Raw genomic sequence first — 24,725 nt, 5'->3', positions numbered from 1 at the left:
AAATAAATGTGGGCCAAAAACAATTGCTTTTCATAGATTTTATTAGTCATTCCGTTTTATGAAAGTTGAAATCTATTATTATTTGTTTTAAAAAAAACATATGGTCATTCCTTTTTATGGAAGTTTCAAATCTATTATTTGTTGTTTAATTACATTTGCCAGTTGATGCTGGTACGATGTGACGCGGGCAAAGGGAGCATGTATGCTGTGGGCGGTATGGCATGGGCATGGCATCGCGTGGAAGGGAGTGGAGGGGCCCGGCCGGTGCCCTTGGCCCGCCCATGTCTCTCCAATTACATGGGAGAGAGGGATTATCCAGCTGAAGGTCCTGCGTCCTTCCACGTAGGCAATCTACGTTTCACACAAAGGTAAAACCAAATATCAACCCAAAAGAAAAAGGCGCGACATGGCGAATATCAATTCATTTTATCAGAACTTTCCTAAGTGAAGATGCAGTTTTGCTGTTGAAAGAGATTGCACGGCATTTAGAGGAACAAGGAGAATGTTCAAGTCGTATTGCTTCAAGTTGCAGGCCGTGAGGGTTGATGTTCCGCGTGCGAGCTGTGTGTTACGCCCAAAATCATCAAAGAAATGCAGGTCTTCTTCAGTGAGAGTTATAAAGGCATTTGGCAATAAACAGGTAAGAAGTACGAGATAGTTTGTCATTAAACTTTCTTTTTGGATTTCTTATAAGCTCCTCTTCATTTGAATTTTACATAAGATGAGCTATAGGACTTCCGTTGTCTTTTCAAAATTCTCGAAGACAAACTCTCGATTCAATGCCTGTATCAAAACTTGAATGACTGACTGTATATCTGCTGGTTTCTGAACCTGGTGTCAGTTCAAACTCCCCAATTCAACTCCATTGCATGTATACGCTTCAAAAGTCTCTATGCCTGCTGGAGTTCGAATCCGGGTCTGTTTTCGTTCTACGATACTCGGGCTCCATAGACAAAGGGTGGCTAACTGTGATGGGATTTCAATCCATATCTTTTTTCCTTTCTAGATTTTTGGTCCAAGCTCCCCGTTTCAACACAATTGTACACATCGGCACAAAAAGGCCTTATGCCTGCTGGTGTTTGAACTTGTGTTCGGTTTCTCTTCAAGGTTCACAGGTTCAAACTGCCTATTCAAAACAGTTGCATAATTAGACAAAGAAGGGCTCTATGCTTGGTGGAGTCTGAGACCTAGGTCTGTTTCTTTTCAATGTTCTGTGGCCCAAACTCTTCAATTTAATGTAATTGCACATTTACAACCAAACAGTGTTTATACCGCTAGGGTGTTAAATTGGGTCTCTGTGTTCTTTAGGTTCTTTGATTCTAACTCGTCGATTCCACACAGTTGCACACTTGCACAAAAAAGTGCTCTATGCATACTGGGGTTTGAAACTGGGTCCAAATTCTCATCAATGTTCTGAGTCAAAGTTTTTCTCCACGTGATTGTACATATGCACACGAAGAATTCCACACCTGCTACGTTCTGAAACTGGATCTGTTTTAGTTTCAATATTTTTCGAGTCAAACACCCCAATCCCAGATAGATATGCAAAGAGCTGAACTCAGGCCTGTTACTATTCAATTTTATTTTGAGCCACATCTCTGCAATTCAACACAACTGCATTAATCGCATAGAGGGCTCTACTCCGCACCAGGTTTGAGGCTACATCTTTTCTATGGCCTGGCAAAGATGAGAGTGCAATTCATAAAACTATATTGATTGATTCGGTTGGATTCATTAGATACAGACTGGATATGCATTCACCATTTTTGGATGATTTACAATGCTAGAGGCAAATGCTTATAAAGCAGTGCTTTCCTGTGAGTAACCTTCCAAAGATCTCTTACGGGAATAACTTCTTGGAATGATCTCATTTTTTTATTTTAACCTAACTTAGAAACTGACCTATCAATGTAAAAACTCCAACTTCCTCCTGCTGTATAACATTCATTTGAGCAAGGGTTATTAATCCAACCCTCTGGAGAAATCCTCCTTTCTTGCTCAAGAAACACATTAGTGGATGATCTCATTTTTTTTTAACCTAACTTAGAAACTGACCTATTAGTGTAAAAGCTCCAACCTCCCCCTCCTTATTACATTAATTTGAACAAGGGTTATTAATCCAACCCTCTGGAGAAATCCTCCTTTATTGCTCAAGAAACACCAAACTGATTGCATTAGTGAATCTCCCAACTGCAAAACCTGAAGCTATCTTTATTACATGAATGTTCCCACCTCCCTTACACAATGAGACACATTTCTTCCAACATTTCACATCTTCTCCGACTGTGTTTAATGCCTCCTCTAATGTTGCACGAGACACATTTCTTCTGAAAGCCCACATCTCCTCCGAGTGTGTCTAACGTCTCCTCCAGTACTGCACGAGACCCCTTTCTTCTGGAAGTCCACATCTCCTCCGAGTGTGTCTAACGCCTCTTCAAGTGTTGTAAAAACAATCATCACCGATATGGCTGCACATGAGATGTCTTTCCTCCAAAAGTCCACATCTCCTCCGAGTGTGTCTTACGCCTCCTAAGTGCTCAAATCATATTCAAATCCCACCCCTCCCTCGCTCCTTGGAAGGACAATCATGCTGCCAAGCCCCATCTTCTCTTCAGGGATGAATCTGCCAAGCCCCGACTTTATAGGGACAAAAATAGTTGCTTCTCATGCAATAATCATCTCTGAGTGAGAAGCTAGCTCTAGATGACAAGTGCCCTCCTGCCTCCGCTGCCTCTCCAGCCTCCTATGAAATAGATTTAAATTCTAAAGAACATTTGAGTCTTTGAAAGCACTGAAAATTGAAATCTTTAAGTTTGTAGCACAAATGACGATATCGACATCAATCCACAATATTCTTCTTCATTTTGGTAGTCTTCTCCTCCTTCTCCTTTCCTGTCCCCCAGATATGGAACTTTTGGAATGTTCGTTAAATTCAAGCTCACTACATACTTATTTCATCCATCAAAAAGCTACATATCATCTTCTTCTTCCGAAGAAATAAGAAGCTGTATAGGTTCAAGATCTATTGATTGTCAGAATTTGACGGGTAAAGAAACAGTTGTTTGTGGAAAGAAATACTGAAAAATTTGCACGACAAAAGGGGATTGAAACCATCACCATAAATCGCTATGATTACAGCATCAACTTTAGAAAAATGCTCATACATAAGATAGTCAAAATAAATCAATGATACATCCATTTATTACTTGAATCCTTTTGAGTGTTCACTAAATTTCCAATCTGCTTTTGACTCATGAGTTCAAACCCTCAAGAACAAGAAACACCTCCATCGATATCCATTGAAGGTAATCGCTCCATGATTAAAAAAATAGCTCCAATCAATCTTTTAAATGGATACTTATCAAAATAATTTTTTAGAACAAATAAATTCACGCTCTTATAAATCTTGGTTCTTGCTGCCAATGTTGACTCTGATGTGTTCCCGTTCAATATATGACAAGTAATTATAACATGGCATAACTGATAGTATTGCTGTAAATATTTCACACTTTATTTCTCAATGTTGTATGTTGCATGTTTGCATCATTATTAATTTGCATAAATCTCCACTAAGCATCCATGCTTCACAAGTGCATAGGTCATTAACGCTGATCTCTACTAAACATCAACACTTTCACCATGTCCAACACTAATTTTTCTCCATGGCTTCATACTTCGCTGTGTGCTGATTCCTTTATCTTAACATAAATGTGATTGCTAAAATAGTATGCCAGACATGGTACAAACGATGGACAAACAATATATAGTGCTATGCTCTTAAACTTGAGACTATGAAACTAAAAATATAACTTGCTCTTTTGAAAAAACCTCATCAACCTGTCATAGCATTGCCACAAGAAATCGGCGCTGCCTGGGAAAAACTAATATATAATGAGCAGTTTGGCTGCTACCTTCAGTGAGCTATAGGCTTCGAACGAACTCATTCGAAAGAAAATAAATGGCGAGCATCCTTTCATCCTATGCGCATAGAAACCTTACTGTCATCTACAGTGTAAATGGTGAGTGCATCACTCCAGCCTGTGTGGACAACTTACTGTGTTCCACTTGGTTCCAGCAACTTGGTGATAGGATGATTCCGTAAACTTGGCAGTGGGTAGTTGTTAGCTGCAGGAAAGCATTGATCATAATTGCTTGTCGTTTGACAGATACCAACTCCTATGTCATCGTTTCACAGGAACAGTACCCATAAGCACCCTGATACCAAATGACAAAGATGAGAGTTCAGTTCATAAAACTTTATTGATTGATTCGAGTGGATTCATTAGATACAAACTGAATATGCATTCACCATTTTTGGATGATTTACAATGCCAGATGCAAATGCTTATAAAGCATTGCTTTCCCGTGAGTAACCTCCCAAAGATCACTTATGGAAATAACTTCCTGCACCTCACTCATTTGTTATTTTATTTAACCTAACTTAGAAACTAACCTATTAAAGTAAAAACTCCAACATGTCTGTGCCTGGTCTCAGGCTGGGGAGTCAAAATGCTGGATACTAATTCTTGAATGCACTTATTTCAAGAAATTTAAAACATTGATCAATCTTAAGAATTTGGTCCAAGCATGCCTCCCATATCTTTTAAAGATTTCTCATACCCAGGGTTTACCAAGCCAAAACAAATATCTCTTATGAAGCACATGTACACTATTTGAACAGCGTTTATGCAAAGCTAATCCTAATTTTTCCAGGACAAGATATGACTAAATCCTACAGATTTAAGCGTGACTAAACACTAGAGGTTCATAAGCTCTATAAAAGTTTTCTATGGTATTTTACAAAGCTGATCTGTGTTTGGTCAGGCTTCTACACAAAGCAATCTCAATAGCTTATAGATGCGCAGCAAATACAAAACCGAATAAATTGACCAATTATATTCTTGTATGCTGTAAATAGATTGTCATGATTTTTTATACACCAAACTTGTTCCATTTTTTAGTGTTTTGTATTATTAAATGTTATTTACTGTAAATCTTGTTGTGGTCAAGTTCCAGGGCATGTTTTTAATTTCCTGGGTGTTTCTTGGGCGAGTTTTAACTTGTTTGCATTTAGCCTGGGTTAGGTTCAAATTTATCTCATTACTGTAGCAGTTATTTACACTCATTTGTACCTCATTATTGTATTTGTAAAAATGTACTCAAAAGTACCTGTAATCTTGTTTGTAACCATGGGTTATGCATGAATAAAATCACATGATCATTACACTGGAAACCCATTCGGAAGGGATTTAAATTTGGGTTCTGCTTTTCGAGTAGCTGCCATAAATTAAGCACCACAAGGCTGAAGCCTTTGGGCTATAATTATGTTTATATTACATGTTGCACATTATGAAAATTTGCTGTATTACTTGAATGTTTGATGTTATGTTTTTGAATTATTCTTTGAGAGTTTATTAATTTCTGTGGTGTGGAGACTATGCAGGATGCATATCACAGAATTTGGAATCCAGATAATCCGCAATGCTTTTCCAATTTAGGTGATGGAATTGACTTACAAAGAGGAAATTTGATTCCAAAGAAAGGGCTTAAACCAGTCAATAGATCTCTAGTGCCATTCAAGCTACGCCAAACTCTGTTTTCATCATCTGCTCTTGACAAACAACAATTGGGTGCAGAGAGTGCACAGGAGACATGTAAACAACCTAGCCTCTCTACAGAAGAACCTGGGCAGAATAATGGGGCATGGAAACGAGAAGTATATCCCTCTGGTGAGTTTGAGTATGAAGAGATTGGAGGATGGAACAGAGTTCTTGTAGAACTCAAGATGTTGATTGCATGGCCATGGGAACGGGTCAGGCAAGGGAGTGTGTTGAGAATGGAACTTCAAGGACAGGTTTGGGATTAAAATTTGCTTTTATGGCAATGACTAGTTATTGTAAATTTGTAATCATAGAGTAATATTTTTTGTGGTTTCCTTACCTGTTCTGTTATGCTTGTTATATTAATTTGGGTTGTGTTTCAAAAGTATCAATTTGTGTACTCCTCCCTTAAACAATGAACTATTACAAGTGGTTTATGATGACTATTATTGTCAATAACCTAATTTACCAGGTTCTCTCTACCAACCCTCATGATTCATTTCTGTACAAAGTCTGGTCCTTGTCAAGTTCTCTCCAAATTCTCTTGCAAAACTATGAATTTGCTGCATATTCTGTCAGCGGAACCCGGGCAGAATTTGTGGCGAACTTTGAAGAATTTGCTGCCCAGCGGCTTAACCTGGGTCTCATAACATTTTTTTAAGATTTTTATAAAATGCTATTTTTTTAAAATTTGGTCTATTCAATCCTCCCAAGCCTAAAGTGACTGCTAAATAGACCAAAAAAGATGGTATATATGTCATTTATGAATTTCTGAATGAAAATGAACACTTGCTTTTACAGGAAATCCAAATTGACTATTGATGACAATAGAGGAATTTCATTAAAAAAGATATGATATCTTTGAATCCAGGGCTTAAAATTTGAATCTCAACTTTTGATCTAGTGTAGTAAGAAATCCTCTAACCAGTACAAATTTTTTTCAGATAACTGTGCTTATCGTTTGACAATTCCTTTTATTCTCAAACTGCCCCCTTGATATGGAAATATGTTGCATGCATGTGACCAAGCAAGTGTACCATGTTGTATGTATGGCTAATCCTATTGAACTGAAACATGGATATGGTGGTGTGTTTTGCTATGTTGCTTTACTATTATCATAGTGATGTAAACATATGTTTTTGTATGGATAAACCCAAAACAAATCCGAACCCAACCCCCAAAAATTGGACGAATTTCGAACCTGAATCTTGAACCCGCATCCGTACCGGAATCCAAACCGGCAACTTAGTTAATAACCTTTGCAGGTAGTTTTGGGTGGTTGGTTGTTTCTATTTCTCAATTAAATCTCACTGTATTTATTCTACCTTTCATGAATAATACATTACTATATGTTTGTTCTAATTATCATGGTATCAGAATATTTTGTTTGTGCTCTGTGAAGGGCAGAGAGAGGGTTTAACAAGCATGTGCGAAAGAAACAAAGGTGGAAACTGGTGGCAAGGCGTGAGAGTTTTCTGTTCATCCTGTGTGTTAATGTCCTAAAATTTTCCCACGGTCCAAAGGAGCAAAGATGTAACACGGAATACCTTCACACTGTGCTATCACCCATATGCTCTGCGCCCACTTAAAGCCTGGTGCTGCTGTCTGAATAATTGAAAGTAAAGAAGTGGGCACGTGGCACAGATGCCAAATTGTGGAGGTTGTAAAGAAGCCTGCACATCTGATCAAAAGAACATTGCAAAGCCCAAGCCCTGTGTGATGCTATGCCAAAGGTTAGGCTGTGAAGAAAGGAGTCATGAAAAACTGAAGATAGAATAGGTGCTGTCATATCTGCCATTTCAAACCCTAGGATGGAATAGATTCTGTTATATCTGCCATCTCAAATCCTAGCGTTGTTTTTTCTGCAGTCTCTGTGATTTTGTTTGGCCTATATGGAGATGATACAAGACAGGAAGAGAATAAACCAAAATGCTAAAGCAAATCAGCAAAAAACACCTCTGGCAAAGCAAATTTTCAATGCTGAAGAAGGCCTGTGAAAAACAGCATCAAATATAGATTGTTCTTGCTTGAAGGAAATTTGCATATGGTTTTATTTTAATTTCCCCCCTCATAATATACCACTTTTCTAAAGCTGAAGGACAAATAATTGTTTTTTTAAACAGGAGAGCCCAATTTTGTTGAGTTAAAAAACTAGAAGTACTTGCAAACTATTCTCTCTATAGTTGCAAATGTATTAAAAGTCGATATTAATATAGTTTAAATAAAAACTGGCAAATTATATTAATTTGTTATATTGCATTTAAGAAAATTAGCTTTTCAAGCCAAACGAAAAATTGAAACAACATAAGTCATTTCCTTGTCACATTTCTCTGTGTTATATCCTTGCTATTTGCACGACTCATCATTTTTGTTCATGGAAAGAGCTGGTCAAGCATTGGAGAATCTTGTGGTCTATCCTCTTCATGTGGAAGGGGATGAGAACAGTAATGTTTTTGGGCAGGGTTTGCCCCAATTGGTTTTCTCACTTTGTGGAAAAGGAGTGCTTGATGCCAGACTATGGTGTTGATGGAAATATTGCATCATTTATAGGATGCATATAATAAATATTACAAAGTAATTGGTAAAACACTTACTTGTTATTAACAGAGGCCACAAGGTCTATATATACAAAAGAATGGAACGATGTTTCCTTAGGAAACAATCACAAAGAATAGAAACATTCTATTCTAGAAACAAAAAACTAAATATTAGAAACATTCTAATATTTACAGAAGATTACAATAGATAACCGTTAGATACTAAACATAGATAATAGAAACTATCTATTATCATAATACCCTCCCTTGATGGTTAATCTATCCAGAGCACAAAGCTGTTAAAAAGTGCAAAAGACAGATTCTGTTTACTTAAGGTGCTCCGCACTGTTCGTTGTGGGCTGCGAACCAGATTGCTTAGATAGGGCAGCTAAGCGCTTCCGACATTCAACGGTTATGTGACCAAACGTGTGGCAATAGTTGCATTGAATATGTAAATGGATACAAGATCTCTGATAGAGTAGATTTTCTAAATCTGATAACAAGATATATGCTTGATAGATATCAGGTAGTACTATACTAAAACAATGAATAATAAATAAAGTATTCAATACTGAAATAATAGTAATATCAGATCAGTATGGTGATATAGCCAATATACTATATTAGATATGTATTCAAAATCATGTAAATCGCTGTAGTAATAACTTGAGTATCACTGCAGTAATGTGTTGTTGCTGAAGGACTTTGGATTGCCGTATTGATTGATCCTCATCCATCCATGGCAAGCACTATATGTATGAGACGATAGAGAGGGCCATGTCACATAGAGGTATGACTCTACATGACTAATTCAATTTCCCCGATAATGATTCTTAATCATTTGATAGCAATGATTCTAATCATTCGATGGTAATATGGATTATACAAGGAAGCCCTACTAAAAGATCTAAAGGTGATCTAATTTGACTGAGGCTACAATCTTCAACACTCCCTCTTAGTGAGGGAGAAGAGAGTCACCCAAAACTTTCTCAAATCCTCTTGACATGTGCACTGGTATCATTTTCAGTGATACCAATAAGGAGAATAAGTTATCTGATTTCCAATACCCAGAAACAAAGATCTAGAGTAGTCCATTAGATAACTGAAATCATAATATTATGAACTCTATCATGACAAGTATTATGACCTCTGGCACTCCAGGACAACAACTTAATGAAGTTTGATCATAATACATTCGTTATCAAGACTTCCGATTATTCGGGACAACAACATAATCTAGTTATGATAAAAGGTCTACCACTTGTAAGGTCGTCACCTTACAATGGTTACCTTTTGTTTGTATATGTCAATGAAAGATCGTCACCTTTCATTACATATCAGATACAACTATAAGATAGTAGCATTTTAATAAATAATGTATATACATAAAACGGAAGTAGCATTTTAATCAATAATGTATATACATAAAACTAAACTTTGATTTTAATGTTTACAATCATAAGTTAATCATACCAAGTTTACCTCTGAAATATTCCAATTTGGGCTTGGAAAGAGGTTTAGTAAGTACATCAACCGTTTGTTCATTTGTACTTATGTATTTTAGCTTGATAACATCTCGATCTACCATATCTCTAATATAACGATAAGTTATTTTTAATATGCTTAGATCTATTGTGAAAGATTGGATTCACTGATAGCTTGATGCAACTTTGATCATCACAATGGATGATTGTAGACTTCAAGGGTTTTTGGAACAATCCACCTAGCAACTTTCTTAACCATACTGCTTCTTTGGTTCCCATGGAAGAGGCTATGTATTCTACTTCAGTGGAGCTTAAGGTGACTGATGATTGTTTTTTGCTAAACCAAGAGATCATTGTTGAACCGAGACTGAAACAACATCTCGTAATACTCTTACGAATCAGTAGAGCTGCCTGCCCAATCATAATCTGAATATCCATGAAGATTAATCTCAACTTGATCATATTTGAGTCTCAGACCAATTGTACCATGTAAATATTGTAAAATATGCTTGGCTGCCACAAGATGGATCTTCTTCGGCTCACATATGAATTGACTTAAGGCATTAGTTGTGTAACAAATATCACGACGAGTGTTTACCAAGTACATCAATGATCCAATAATTTGCTGGTAGTAAGTAGGATCAATAGGTTCAGATTCAAATCCATCATTGTTCAGTTTGAGTAGCTTTGCTTCCATAGGAGTAGTTAAGGGTTTGCAGCCCATCATTCCAAATTTAGTCAGAATGTTAGTAATATATTTTCCTTGATTTAGAAAGATATAGTTCTTCTTTTGCCATACTTCTAAGCCTATTAATGAAGAAGTCCTAGATCTTTCATGTCAAATTCTGTTGCTAGATCCTGTTTGCATTTTGCTATAAGATGATCATCACCTATTATTAGTAAATCATCAACATACAGTACAAGTATAATCATATCACCATCAACTATTTTGAAATATATATTAGGATCAACTTCATTTTTGAAATATCCTAATTTTGAAAGGTAGCTGTCTAACCTTTCTTACCATGCCTTGGGGCCTTATTTAAGACCATATAGTGCTTTCATCAATTTACGTACATAAGAATTTTTGTCATGGGTGATAAATCCTTCTGGTTGTTCGATGTATACTTCTTCAATTACACCGTTTAGGAATGTAGTTTTAACATCCATTTGATGTATCTTCCATCCTTTGGATTTTGCAATGGCTATGATGGTCTTGACAGAAGCGTAACGAGTGACTGGAGCAAAAGTTTCTTCATATCTATTCTTCTTTTTGTGAGAATCCACGAGCTACAAATCTTGCTTTGTATTTTTCAATACTACCATTTGGTGCATGCTTGATTTTGTATAGCCATTTAGAAGAGAAAACTCATTTATCTTTGGGTCTGGGTACAACATCCCACACATCATTTTTTAGTATGGATTTATATTCTTCAATCATTGCATCTTTCCAAGGTTGACATGTTAATGCTTTGTTGACATTTGAAGGTTCTGTTTTGATAAGTTTAGAAATTTGTGCTACATAGCATGAATGTTTCCTTGTTCTCTTGTTTTCTCTAACTACTTCATCAGGTTCTATCTAATTTTCTTCTATCATTTTTCTTGCCCAAAGTGATCTTTTTTTATTGTTAGGGTTTTCAGTTTTTCTATATTAGGACTTGGAGGTGCAAGACTTCCAGTATCAATCTCCCTCTCATTCTCTATAGGAGGATTCTCATCTACTTCAGTAGTTGGTTTTCTGTGTGATTCATTAATGTTGTTGGAGAGGTTAAAGGCAATGTCTTCTTCAAATTTTACAGTTCTACCGATTTCAATAGTTGTCTGTCTAGGGACATAAATCCTGTAACCTTTGGATGATTCATTGTATTTGATAAATATGCCCTTTTTTTGATGGTTCTAGTTTAGTTCTCTTTTCTTTAGGGATGTGAATATATACAAGGCACCCAAATATTCTTACATGACTTAAGCCTGGTTTGTTGCCAGTAAATATTTCTTCAAGAGTTGTATTTTCGGATATTGAATGAGGACATCTATTTTGGATGTAAACTGCAGTGTTAGAAGCTTCAGCCCAAAAAGAGGTGTGAAGATTTTGATCATGCATCATAGCTCTGGCAGATTCAATAATATATCTGTTTTTCCTTTCTGCAACTCCATACTGTTGAGGATTATATGGCATAGGAAACTCCCTCTTAATCCCAACAGAGATGCAAAAATCTTTAATTTTTTTTGAAATATATTCACCTCCATTGTATATTTTAGGATTTTGATTTTCTTTCCAGTTTGGTTTTCAACTAGTGCTTTAAATTTTTTGAATTTGGATAACACTTCGGTTGATTCTTTAAGCCTTAAGAAAGTAAATCCAAGTTTTCCTAGAAAAGTTATCTATAAAAATTGCATAGTATAGACATCTGTTTAGGGAAGGTATAGACATTGGACCACATAAGTTAGTATGAATGAGTTATAGTACAGATTTGGATTTGTGTTCACTTTTGGGAAAGGACCTGTCTGTGGTTTTACCTAAGGCACATCCTTTGCAAATGCTAGAATGATTAGATTTTAAACTAGGTAACTTGGTTACTATTTTTTCTATGCATGACAAGACACGAAAATGAAGGTGACCAAGTCTTCTATGCTAGATTTTATTAGAATTTGAGATTTCATGATTTAGTGCTAGATTTTGTTGGTTACAAAGTTTGTACAAACTTCCATCTCTAAATCCAATGGATATAGGATTCTTAATGTTGGAGTTCTTTGGCTAGGATGTTACTTTATCCTCCTGGAATGTAATTCGATAACCTTGGTCTACAAGGCCAGAGATGGAGACTAAATTTCTTTCTATACCAGGTACAAATAAAACATTCTTTAGTTGAAGAGTGATACCTGTTTTCAGGTGGATTGAACACGATCCAATACCTTTTACCAGATGTGTAGAATTATCCCCAATAGTTACTTCTTCAGAGGAGTATCCTTCAAAGCTTTCAAATTTGTCTCTAAAACTTGTGATATGATGGGATGCTCTACTGTCTATTATCCTTGTATTTTTGTTTGAGTTGAGTTCACTTGAGAGAGCTAAGTAAAATGCAGAGTTTTCATCCTTTTCATTTTTGACTTCTACTAGTGCTACTTGAATTTTCTTTCGTTCCAAACAGATGTTATGAGTATGTCCAAATTACTCACATTTGAAGCATTGTACTTTTGACCAATCTCTTTTCTTGTATGTTTTGTTAAATTCCTTTCTTTTTCATTTGAATTTACCTTTCTTTCCTTTATTGTTGGTATTGAATTGGAGAGCTTGAATATCTCCCTTTTGATTTAAACTGATTCCTCTAGAAATTAATCTTGATTCCTCTTGAGTACATTCGTTTTTAAGTTGCTCAAATTTTGGAAGTTCAGGTTGAGAGCTTAATCCATGAATAAAAGTTTCCCAAGATAAAGGTAATTCTTTTAGTGCTCTAATACAAAGTTCTCTGTCATCCACTTGATTTCCAATAGTTGCTAGTTGATCTTTTAATTTTGAGATTCTTAAAAAATAAGATGTAATAGACTCTCCATTGTTCATTTTGGTGTATAGTAGTTGTTGCTTCAATGTCAACAATCTACTGGTGTTTTTAGTTTCGAGTGTATTCTTAATAGTGGCGAACATCTCATAAGCTTTTTTTAGGCTTGATATTGATGGGAGAATGTGATCTTTGATGGAGTATATAATGATCTTCATAGCTTTGTTATTATGTCTTTTCCATGTTGTTTTGTCTGGTTCATTTTTCAGTCATATATGTATCCTTCTAATTCCATTTCCCGAATAATGATCATCAGTCGAATTTTGTATGATGCAAAGTTGGAGGCCCCTTTAAGTCTGTCTTCTAATCTTACATGATTCATCATATTGAAAATATTTTAATATATTTGATCTGAATGAAGCTGACTGTACTGCTCTATCAGTTAGGCTCTGATACTATGTAAATGGATACAAGATCTTTGATAGAGTAGATTTTCTAAATCTGATAACAAGATATATACTTGATAGATATCAGGTAGTACTATAATAGATAAAGTATTCAATAATGAAATAATAGTGATACCAGATCAGTATGATGATATGGTCAACATACTATATTAGATATGTATTCAAAATCATGTAATTTGCTGTAGTGATAACTTGAGTATTGCTGCAGTAATGTGTTGTTGCTGAAGGATTTTGGATTGCCGTATTGATTGATCCTCATCCATCCGTGACAAGCACTATAAGTATGAGACGATGACGATAGAGAGGGCCATGTCACGTAGAGGTATGACTCTATGTGGGGTCATAAATCTACATTACTAATTCAATTTATTCGATAGCAATGATTCTTAATCATTTGATAGTAATATGGATTATACAAGGAAGCCTAATAGTTAATATAAAATGAGCTTTGTACACACACACACACACACACACACACACACACACACACACTTATATGCAACATCTCCTTTAGTGCCTGATATATACATACATACATACATACATATATATTCAATTAATGCAAGATGCATATACAAAAAGATCTAAGGGTGATCTAATTCAACTAAGGATACAACCTTCAACAAAATCATCTTCTTTTGGGAGTCTTCTGAATTTGGAGTAGAAGATGTTTGCTGAGACTTTCCTTTATCCTTCTAAAAGGATTTAGCAGCAAATGCTTGCTTTGTGGATGTGGATTTGGAACTGCTACCAAATTGTTGTTTCCATTGATCTTGTTGAAGCAGGAGTGTGTAGAGATCAGTGAACTTCAGATCAACACCAGAAAACGTGTTATTGAGAGTCGATAAAATGCTTGTAGGACTTTGGTAAACTCCAAAGAGTGATAACCACAATGTCCTCTTCCTCCATCTTGTGATCAATGGCAAGCAACTAAAGTAAAAGAGAGTGTTCTTCAAGAAGAAAGCTATGCTTTTGTCAGAAGTCTCATGAAGACCTTTGAAATGTACCCATATCTTGGCAACTGTCTTGCTGGATGGAATTTGAGAGAGTTGATCATCAACCACAGATAATTTGAGAAGTATCACCGCCTATCGATTATTTAGATCCCATGAATCCTGATCAGTACCAGGGAAGTCGGACATTGTGTAACACCCAAAATAATCTAATTGGTATTTCGATATTCAAAAAATGCTATGATTTGCTACTTCTAAGTGCCATAATTTCGACCATTGAATTTGGAATTGCTCTCGATCAAAATATTGGTCAATGATGCCATAGCACGTTTTTCGATGAAAAAGCGTGAAAATTTGTGAAAGCACATTCTTTGAGGCAAAAAATGGAAGACCTGAAAAATTTGAAGGATGACCCAGAAGAGAGCTTGAAAAACCCAAAAAGATTATGTTGTCTGTTTCTAGATCTGTTAGCTCAAAAATTGAGGCACCCCAAAAAATTGGACAACAACCTAGTTGAGCTCTCGAAAAACCCATTAAGAATCTTGAATGAGAATTTTTTCCGAGGTCAAAAAACTAGGGTTTCGAGCAAAAACGCAGGTTGGCGGCCATGGAGGTTGAATATGAAAAAACATGGAGGATCTAGACAAAAATGACCGATTTTAGTTGTAGAATATGGGCGTTTTTGCTGAGACGACAAAGGCAACGAAAGGTTGTCACACAAAAACAACGATTTCACCCTAAAAAATGCGAGTCTGCTGGTCGTGATTTGCAAGTCGTGTTTTCCAAACACTCGATTTGCTGTTGGCAACCCCTATTATGAGATGCGATTTTGAGCAAAAACAAACGGGTTTTAGATGTGATTTGAAGACGTGTTTGTTGAGAAACAATATTAAATGCAAGCCAAACAATTTGCAGTTGGATGCCACATGATTTCCAGTCGGATTTTACACTAAACACACGTTTTTCCTGTACACTAATTTGCACAACAAAAACATGATAATTAGTAATCAAATTTATCAAGGTAGAAATGCTAGGTGGGTTGTAGAGAAAGAGACTGAAATAATTTCAAAAAATTTGGACAAAAAATTTCGAAAGAAATTATAAATTTGTTGATTTTTTTTTTTAAATATTGGCTCTAATGCCATATTACGAAGTAATTGGTAAAAACTTGTTTGTTATTAACAAAGACCGAGAGGTCTATATATACAAATGAATCGAATGATGTTTCCTTAGGAAACGATCGTAAAGAATAGAAATATTCTATTTTAGAAACAAAAACCTAAATATTGGAAACATTCTAATATTTACAAAAGATTACAATAGATAACCATTAGATACTAAACAGAGATAATAGAAACTATCTATTATCGTAATAATAAATGCTTCTTGGTTTTTTTTTTTTTTTTTTGGTTTTGGAGGGTATCCCTGTGACCCAAGACCAACGGGTTCCCTTTACGAGGTGAGCTTGGGGCAAGACTAGTCCCTTTGGCCACAAGATAACCAGCACGTCCCCCAAGTGTCCGTGGTGGGGTAATGATGGGTAGGGAGTCGAACCCGAGACCATGGGGATCTACCCACAACCTCAAACCAACTCGCCTAACTCGTGGGGGCATGCTTCTTGGGTTTGTTTAAGTTTATTAAACAACCTATTAAATTAGTGGTACAAATGCTGAATTGTTAAAACAGCTCAACATAATAACAAAAGTAGTTCAGGAGGTTTGCTATAATATAGGATATCAAATCCTATATATATGTAATGTCCATTGAATGAAAAAATTGAAGCATCATATTCGTGTTTAATATTCTTTAAGCCTCTTTGTCCATTTTTATATATTGTATCAGAGCAATACTTGCTCCTGGGTTAGTTGTATATCCATTTACTATTTCATGCACCATCATTGAATAAGCCAGTGCAGGTTGTTTTTGGGCTTGAGCTGCCAATTGTGGAAGATTAGCATTGCGGCCTAATCTTTACACCAATTCACCAAGACTACGGAAGAAAATAATGACATTTCAAAGGAAGATATTAAAGATTTTCTAGTGTTGAATATCTCAGAATCTTCTAATTGTGTGGGTGATGTTTGTTGCTCGACCGAGTTTTGATTATTTAAAGAAACTCCATGTAGAACAACCCCATTATTTTTATTTTTTGGAGGAATAAATCTAGGAAGATTTGGGCATTTGAATTCTCCCTCCTAATGGAGCACTCAAACGATATATTTGCACTCAATGGAAAGTAAACTCTCTACACATAAAGGGAATTGATCTAGTGCTCTCATTTTTGTGCTTGGTGCTGCTTGCTTAATATTCTCGTCTTCTTTCCTGCTCATACCATGGTCTGATGCCAATGATTCCTAAGGTTTTGAACTTTTGCGATGTCTAAGAGTTGTATACACCAAGGTCATGATTTTAGCATAAGAGCAATTAATAATCTGTCATGGCTGTAGTTGATAGATGAAATCATGTTTGCATTCATGACATTAATAATCATGGTGTAGTAATTGCTGCCATAGTCACCAAACTGCCTGTTACCCACAATTTTTGATCTTCTGCTCATATGAGACATTGCCATTGTAGAAGATAATGGTGTATGCATAGCATCCCATTAAATAACTATTAGCTGAGGACTGCTGAAATTTCTGTGAAGGTGAAGTTTGGTGATTTGTTCAAGTGCCTAAGGCCCTAATATTCTAGGCAATGTAATGTCCATTATACCTTGGACTAGATTTTTACCCTAAAATCAATTGCACCAAAATCACTGTTAGGGCTTACTGTAGGCAGGGTTTCTTTGATTGTGTATTCCCACACAACATAATATGGTTCATCAATGTCATAATTAGATTACATAGGATAACTTATAATTGTAAATCAATTCATTAGAGGTTGGAATTAACTGGAGGATGACTCAACCATATAGTTGTTAAGATTAGGTGACTTGATGGGGAACCCCATAAATCTCCTACTCTAGGACAAAGATCTGAACCATTGTCCCCCCTTGGTCTCATGTGGCCCTCGCCATACATATGAGGTAGGCTGCCTAGTGTGGGGCCCTATTGCTGTTCTCCTTTATCTTGCCATTTCTAACTTGTTTCTAATGATTGAGTACCCATTCGCCATAGTAGGGAGTGTGAGGAGTATTCTCAATAAGGTGCCCTGAAAACTTATCCTTCCTAAACCCGAGGGTTCTTCACTTTTCCCCCCTTTGGTCTCATGTGAATTCCTGGGTCACAACCATGAGGTGGCGTACTTAGAAGGTCTCATCACTGGTCTCCCAATCATGTCTACCACACTTTCCTTACTATGATTAATTTCAACAATTTGAAAATAACATCTTACATATACTTTTTATATTACATCTTTACACCAATAATACACTTATCATCATTAAATCATATAATTATGAAATTTATATTAAGTTATTACTCTCTCTCTCTCTCTCTCTCTATATATATATATATATATATATATATATAATTTTTCATTATAATTTTGGTCTACTATACGAAACCCAAATAATAATCATCAAAATAATTCATGTCAAGTATTTGTACCAAATTGTATGCATTCCAAGATATTGGTAATCTAAAAACCATTCCTCTTTCCTTTATATTTATTTCTCTTTTTGACGATCATACCTTCTAATTCCTTGAAGTTGATCATTATATATTTGGTAAATTAGAAAAGGATTGCACTCCTTAAGGTTGATGGGACATTTCGCTTCCAAATCATCTATCTTCATAACAAATAAATTGTATCTCTTTGATATTATGAGCGAGTACCCTTTTTTATTAGACTATTGTTTAACATAGCAACTATTGCATAGTCATCTCTATTTGACAACGATCATTATGGGCTAAATGGTGTAGGAGCAACTTAAGGTCTTCTTGGAAGATCTTTTCAATTTTGGCTTGTAGGTGGTTCTAGCCAACCACCAAGCTAATAAGGAGTAGCTATAAAATCCCAAGGTTGTTTTGGTGTGTGTGGTCGTAGAGTCTTGTAATTTGTGTGTTCAATTAGGCTCTAGAGTCAAAGCCCTAGAAAAGTCAACAAAAGGGTCAAAGGTTGACCAAAATCCCAAAATGGAGTGGCACTTATTTTTTTGATGTTTTTATTGTCATGACAACATCTCCTAAAAACTAGGAAATTGCCTTAATGGTGTTCTAAGCCCGACCTAAGGGTCCAATAATGTGGGAATAGGGTATATAAGGTCAGACAAACCCTAACCTGACAATTGGAAATGACATTGTACGGATTGCGGTTTGGAAAGAACAAGATCTAACTGTATTTTTATAACAGAGCCTTCTTCCAGTCATGATATGGATTGAGAGGTCTGAACTAATGTTTTGAGACTCCAATTTGTGTTGTGTACTTTCCTTGTGTGACATTGATTTAACTATTTTGTACGACTGATTAGCATTTTGTTAGTTTCTTGTGTTTCATTGGTTCATTGCCTGGTTTAGAGCCAGTTTTGTAAATATGCATCCTACTTGAGTTCCTTTGGCCAAACTTCCATGGCCTCATGGAATCAAGTAGGAGACTCTGTATATAGTGTAATTGTGGTTTGTAGAGTCATGGATTGCAAGGGAGCTAATTTTACCATCAAGCCCTAGGTGAGTGTTGAGGCATTCTGGCTAGGAGTTTGCACAGTACAATAGCAAGAAAGCTTGCAAGGTTGATTGGTTTTTGCCAATCAATGGTAGGAGTGAGGAAGGGCATATGTCCTTGGTAAATGACTGTAAGGAGAAGAGTAGAAGAGTTGAATAGAGCATTTGAAAGAGGCCAAGAACCTAGACTGGTTCACATGCCCTAGAAACCCTCAAAAATGGGGGTTTGGTGAAAGTCCTATGTACGGACACTTTGGGAGGCTAAGACCTAGGAAATCTTGAAGCCTAGGGAGATCTTACGAATAATCCCTAACCAGGTTGGGGGTTGGTTTTGAGAAGTAGGGAGATATCCCAAGAAAACTGAATTTGGGAGGCTTAATTGGGGGCAAAAAGGCTACAAGGCCTGGAACTAGCAAAACAAGAACTCGATTGAAAACCTAAGAAAGAATCCATCAGGATGGACCAAAATGGATTGAAAACAAGCAAGGAATAGAGGGAATACCTATTCCAAGCTCCAAGAACAATTGAGGAAGGAAAATGGCTAATTGAGTCCAAGAGTGCATAGTTGGAATTTGAGGCATGTTTGAGTGTTTGAAGTTGGTGGAGAGTTCTATAAGGAGTTAGGGATCCTAGAAGTGTTCTCCGAGTAGGGTAGTGAGGAATACCCTAGAAAGACCAAATAATAGGTCTTAGGAAGAGCTAGAGGGCTTTGGAGAGAGTTAGGACTCCCCATCACTAAAGACTACAACAATGTGTTGATGGGATATATCCCTTCCAAATCATATCTTTTCATAACAAATAAATTGTATCTCTTTAATATTACCAGTAAGCACCATTTTTATTAAATTGTTGTTTTACATAGCAACTATTGCATAGTTATCTAAGCATTATGGGCTAAGAACTATAGTAGTGTTTGTTTTATTGTGATTATCAGTTTACTTCATAACATGCTGATTTGTATTGACGTGATCCTCAACGACATTAGTTGATGGTTCCCTTGCTATCAATTCATGCCCTAAATGAAGTCTGGTAACCAATCAACTTGATCTCAGGTGATTACTTTTTGGCTTCAAGTTTGGCATTCTTAGCACTTATAGTCTTCCACGACAGATATTATGATAGAATATTGTCATTGGTGGATTAATAAGTATGCATTATAATGAAACATATATTGAACAATTGAAACCAACATTGCAAAGATATCAGAACTTGCATAGTCAAACAGTTTGAAGGATATAAAGTCACTTCAGTTTGTTAACACTACAGGATGTTATTCCTTTAATAGGACTAAACAGAATTACAATCAGAATGTTCATCAAATTTCATGAACAGCAGTAATTTCTCACAAGGATGATACATGGGAATTTGTATTCAAAAATATATATGAAACAGCCTAACTGGATAAGCAGTGAATATGTAATCTACAGCAGATAAACATTCAATGAGACATCAGTCTATATTGAAGATAGTAATATAAACAAAAAGCATACAAATTCATATCAATCAGTAATGTACAGCCACGTTATGTATCCAGAGATTAAACAGGAGATTGCATGGAATATGAAGATTCATATACAAAGGGACAGCAATCTCATTCAGTACAATGCAGTGAGAGTTTTAAAGTTTGATATGCATCAAATTCCATAACACACATGATGTATATTACAGGAGACAATGTACATTCTGAAGAAGTTGTGTAATCAGCCATAGGATGGTTGGCACATTTTGGAAAGATAAGAATATTTGCAAACCATATCTGCACATTCATAATGTCAATTAAGAATTAAAATCAATGTAATATGCAACAAGCGATGGAGTGAGTCAAGGAATGATGCCAAGCATTGATTAAAGGCCCAATCATGGCTTAATACAGTCCTAGACCCTGTTCATCAATGTGGAAAGTTGTGCTATGCAAAGATTAGGTAAGAAATGATGAAAGTCCACAGATGCACAGAACAACGTTACTAAACTCCATGAATGTGTGGAAGTGTATACCGAGAGATAGCATCCATATCATTAGTCAGCGCATAGACAAATTGAAGGAGTCAGATTGATTAAAGCCTTGACGGTTATTACCAAAGACAATAATACTCAGTGATTGGTGACTCATAAAGTCCAAATGATGGCAAAAACAAAAATTCAAGTTTCATAAGGTGGAAAGGCAAAACTGGTGCCAATAACGTTTAATGCACAGGTCAACGATCAGAGTCAGCGTACAAGACAAGTAATGGGATAAGACATAAAGCCCGATAAAATTAATAAAAAAATTATTGATGATCATGCACAACTTTATTAAAAACAAAAGTGCGGCATAGTCATTTTCTTGTTAAAGAGAAATCAGTTTAAGTTGAAATGGTGCGATTTAATTATGTACTGAAAAGATAAAGGAAACAGCGTTTCATCTTTGAAAAGTCACAACTTAAATGAATGAAGATATAAATAAAGATCATTTAATTTTCAAAAGAATAAGTCAGCCATGTGAGAAGAAAAGTTAGGAGTTAATAAGATATATATATATATATATATATATATATATATATGTGCAGATTTGTTTTTAATCTGATATATACATTCATTGCATAAAGGAAACAACGTTTCATCTTTGAAAAGTCACAACTTAAATGAGTGAAGATATAAATAAAGATCATTTTATTTTCAAAAGAATAAGTCAGCCGTGTAAGAAGAAAAGTTAGGAGTTAATAAGATTATATATATTCATTCAGATTTGTTTTTAATCTGATATATATATTCGTATCAGAGTTGAAAGTGAAAAGTGTGAAAAAGAGAAGGAATACTGAGTTGAAGATTGGCTGACTTCAGAATAAAGAGTATATTGCATCCATCACAACTATATAAAGGTGAAATATCAGATTTTTCATCAGCAGTGGGAGTAAGTGCTTCCATTAGGTCGGAGCCTGCGAAGTGTGGGAGCTGGAGCTTCTAGTGAGTTGATGCTCATAAACATAGGGGTTGGAGCCTACAAAACATTGTGAAAGAACAAGTTTATATAAAAACATTTATTGGCTATGGTTTTCTTCCGCATTGTGTTTCCATGTAATATTTGTGTCATTGTGTTCATGTGCATAATTCTTGATTTCAACATTTAAAGTTATTAACACAATTGTATGGATAAAAAAGTTTTAATTGACAAAAGTTATTATTATACTGATTCACTTCCCACCCCCCAGTACAATCATGTGCAATTCAATTGGTATTAGAGCTGATTCTTCTTTTAAAGCCTAACCACTTGAAGGTAGATCTAAAGAGCACAAAAGGCTGAAATCTTTCAAAACAAAACATCAACTTTTGGTGTGACGAATTATGCTCACTAGAGTATAAAAAAGGAAACTTATCTAACTGCTATTGGATTTGATGTTTAGCAATCAACGCTAGATGGTTACACACCATTGGCAACACCACTAACGGATACAACTAGAAAGAGAGGATATGAAAAAAATGCTAAAGCAAAACATTTAATTTTACGCAATTTTGCCGAATCAGAATTTACAAAAATTATGCACTATAAATCTGCCAAGGACATTTAGACAAGTTGAAAAATACTTATGAACTGATAATGTAAAGAAAGCGAAACTACAAACTCATTGAAGCGTATTTGAAAACCTAAAAATGAAGGATGATTAGAATGTGTTAATTCCGTAACTTTCAATCATCCTGATCTGAGTATAGATCGTACTGATCTGGTCTTGCACTAAATAGATCTGAAGTTATTGTATTATCCTCTTATGGATATCGATGCCTATCATGGAGTACTAGTTTAAAGACTTACTAACCACCCTTGGTTAGTTTAGATTCTATACTAATATTTGCATGAAAAGTCGCTGACTTTAAGAAGATGATTCAAAGGAGACTTTGGAAAGGACATGTAAGGACATGTCCCTTGATCTATATATTTAATAAGGGTGTGGTTGAAGTCTAAGGAGACACAAGAAACAATAAAGACTTCTCCTTAGTCAATACTGCCTGAATACAACTTGCAGAAGTGAAAAACATTTCCAGATTTATATCTCTAAATTCATTCAAGACTGAACATTGAAGAATATCTACAGCAAGTATTGGAAGGTATAATCTAAGTTTGATTCAAATCAGAATTTTGCAGAAACTTTACATGGTATCAGAGTTTTGGTAGTCGAACCTAAGCTCTGCAAATTAATTGATCAGACTTGATATATATATCTAGCATCATTCTCCTATCTTCAATGGTATACATAATCAGACCCGAGGACAGGTTTGATGGAAAAGAACACTTTGATCCTTGGAAATTCAAAATCATGATGATTTTTGAAGAAAATGATGTAAAACAGTTCGTTGATTCAGCATCCAAACAACCTACTGTTGAACTTCATAAAACTATTTGGAGTAAAGGTGTTACACTTATATTTTTCTTTAGCCTTAACGTCAAACATTTAAGTCGTGGGAGTGCCCAAGTTGAAGTTGAAGTTGAACCTTCGGGTAAGTTCAACTTCAAGTTTAGTGATTTCATAATATATTTTCGAGTGTCGAAGTCGAAGTTGAATCTTCCAGCCAGTTCAAGTTCAACTTCAAGTTCTGTCATTAGCACAAAAATGTTAAAATCAGGCCAGTCATTCTCCTATTCGTCAGCATTCCTATTCACATATGGGGAGATTGAAGTTGAAGTTGAAGTTTTATGTCAGTTCAACTTCAACTTCAAGTTCATGTTGGAGTCGGTGCAAAATGCAGTGTTCTGTTCGAAGTTTCAGTTTCAGTCCTAGCAATCAGAAGTTCGAGAATCATTATGATTCAATCAAGATTGGGAGCTTCAAAATTGTATTTGAAATGATGAAGCCTGAAAAGAATCCACCATTCTTAAGTGCAAAGCTCATGGACAGTTTCAAGTATGCAGTTCATAGATCAAAGGCTCAGATTCATCAGTTCGAATTTGTGGCTCAAGTTTAAAATCAAGCTCAGATCCTGTTTCAAGGTTCGAAGTCCAAGATCCAAGGTTAGAAGGTGGTGGTGGATAACAAGATGTACAGTAAATAAATTCCAACATGAGATTCAGGTGCAGGTATTGGTGTATATATTGTTGTCAATTTTAATACAGCCTGTAACTACAGATTTTTGTCTGCATTAAAATAATAGTCACAATCCGGGGAGCATAACTTTTTATCCCACTGTCGGATTTTGCTCAATTTTTGATATGTTGTAGAAAATCAAGTTTTCTAAATTTTCACCGAAGCAATTTTCAAAATTTGGTCAAAGTCAAAAGTTATGATGGACTGTATGCGGGTCTGTCAACATACCAGCAAATGCAAAATGTTCTGCAGTTAGAAAAACAGTCATGTTGCGGGGCCCACAGATTTTAATCCAACCGTTGGATTGAGCTGAATTTCGGATATGTTTGAGGAAACCTAGTTATCTAAATTCCCTCCAAGCCATTTTGCAAAATTCACAACGGATCAAAAGTTATGACTGTTACAAGATCATGACAGTAACCTGTAACCAACATACGCCACCTGTCCAACATGCACATGCAATTCATTTTTGTAGTGACAGGTGTCCATAAGAGGAGTTTGGACGAATGTAAGCAATATCATAATGTTT

At 35.7% G+C, this 24,725-nt stretch overlaps 1 protein-coding gene across 1 annotated transcript in view; it reads left to right on the top strand.

The window, feature by feature from the left end:
* Positions 1–218: 218 nt before the first annotated feature.
* The window catches only part of SPPA (signal peptide peptidase), a 187,655-nt gene continuing 163,148 nt past the window's right edge, over positions 219–24,725 (top strand). The window contains exons 1-2 of the mRNA XM_089799257.1: positions 219–640; positions 5,444–5,854. Of these exons, the coding sequence (XP_089655383.1) occupies positions 503–640; positions 5,444–5,854 (549 nt within the window). The 5' untranslated portion in view covers positions 219–502. The remainder of the gene's footprint in view (positions 641–5,443; positions 5,855–24,725) is intronic.

Source organism: Cupressus sempervirens, chromosome 9, assembly GCF_028749045.1.
Source record: "Cupressus sempervirens isolate cs-2001-9-10 chromosome 9, ASM2874904v1, whole genome shotgun sequence".
Lineage (NCBI taxonomy): Eukaryota > Viridiplantae > Streptophyta > Pinopsida > Cupressales > Cupressaceae > Cupressus > Cupressus sempervirens.
The sequence above is the reverse complement of the archived record's forward strand: the minus strand, read 5'-3'. Positions and strand labels throughout refer to the sequence as shown.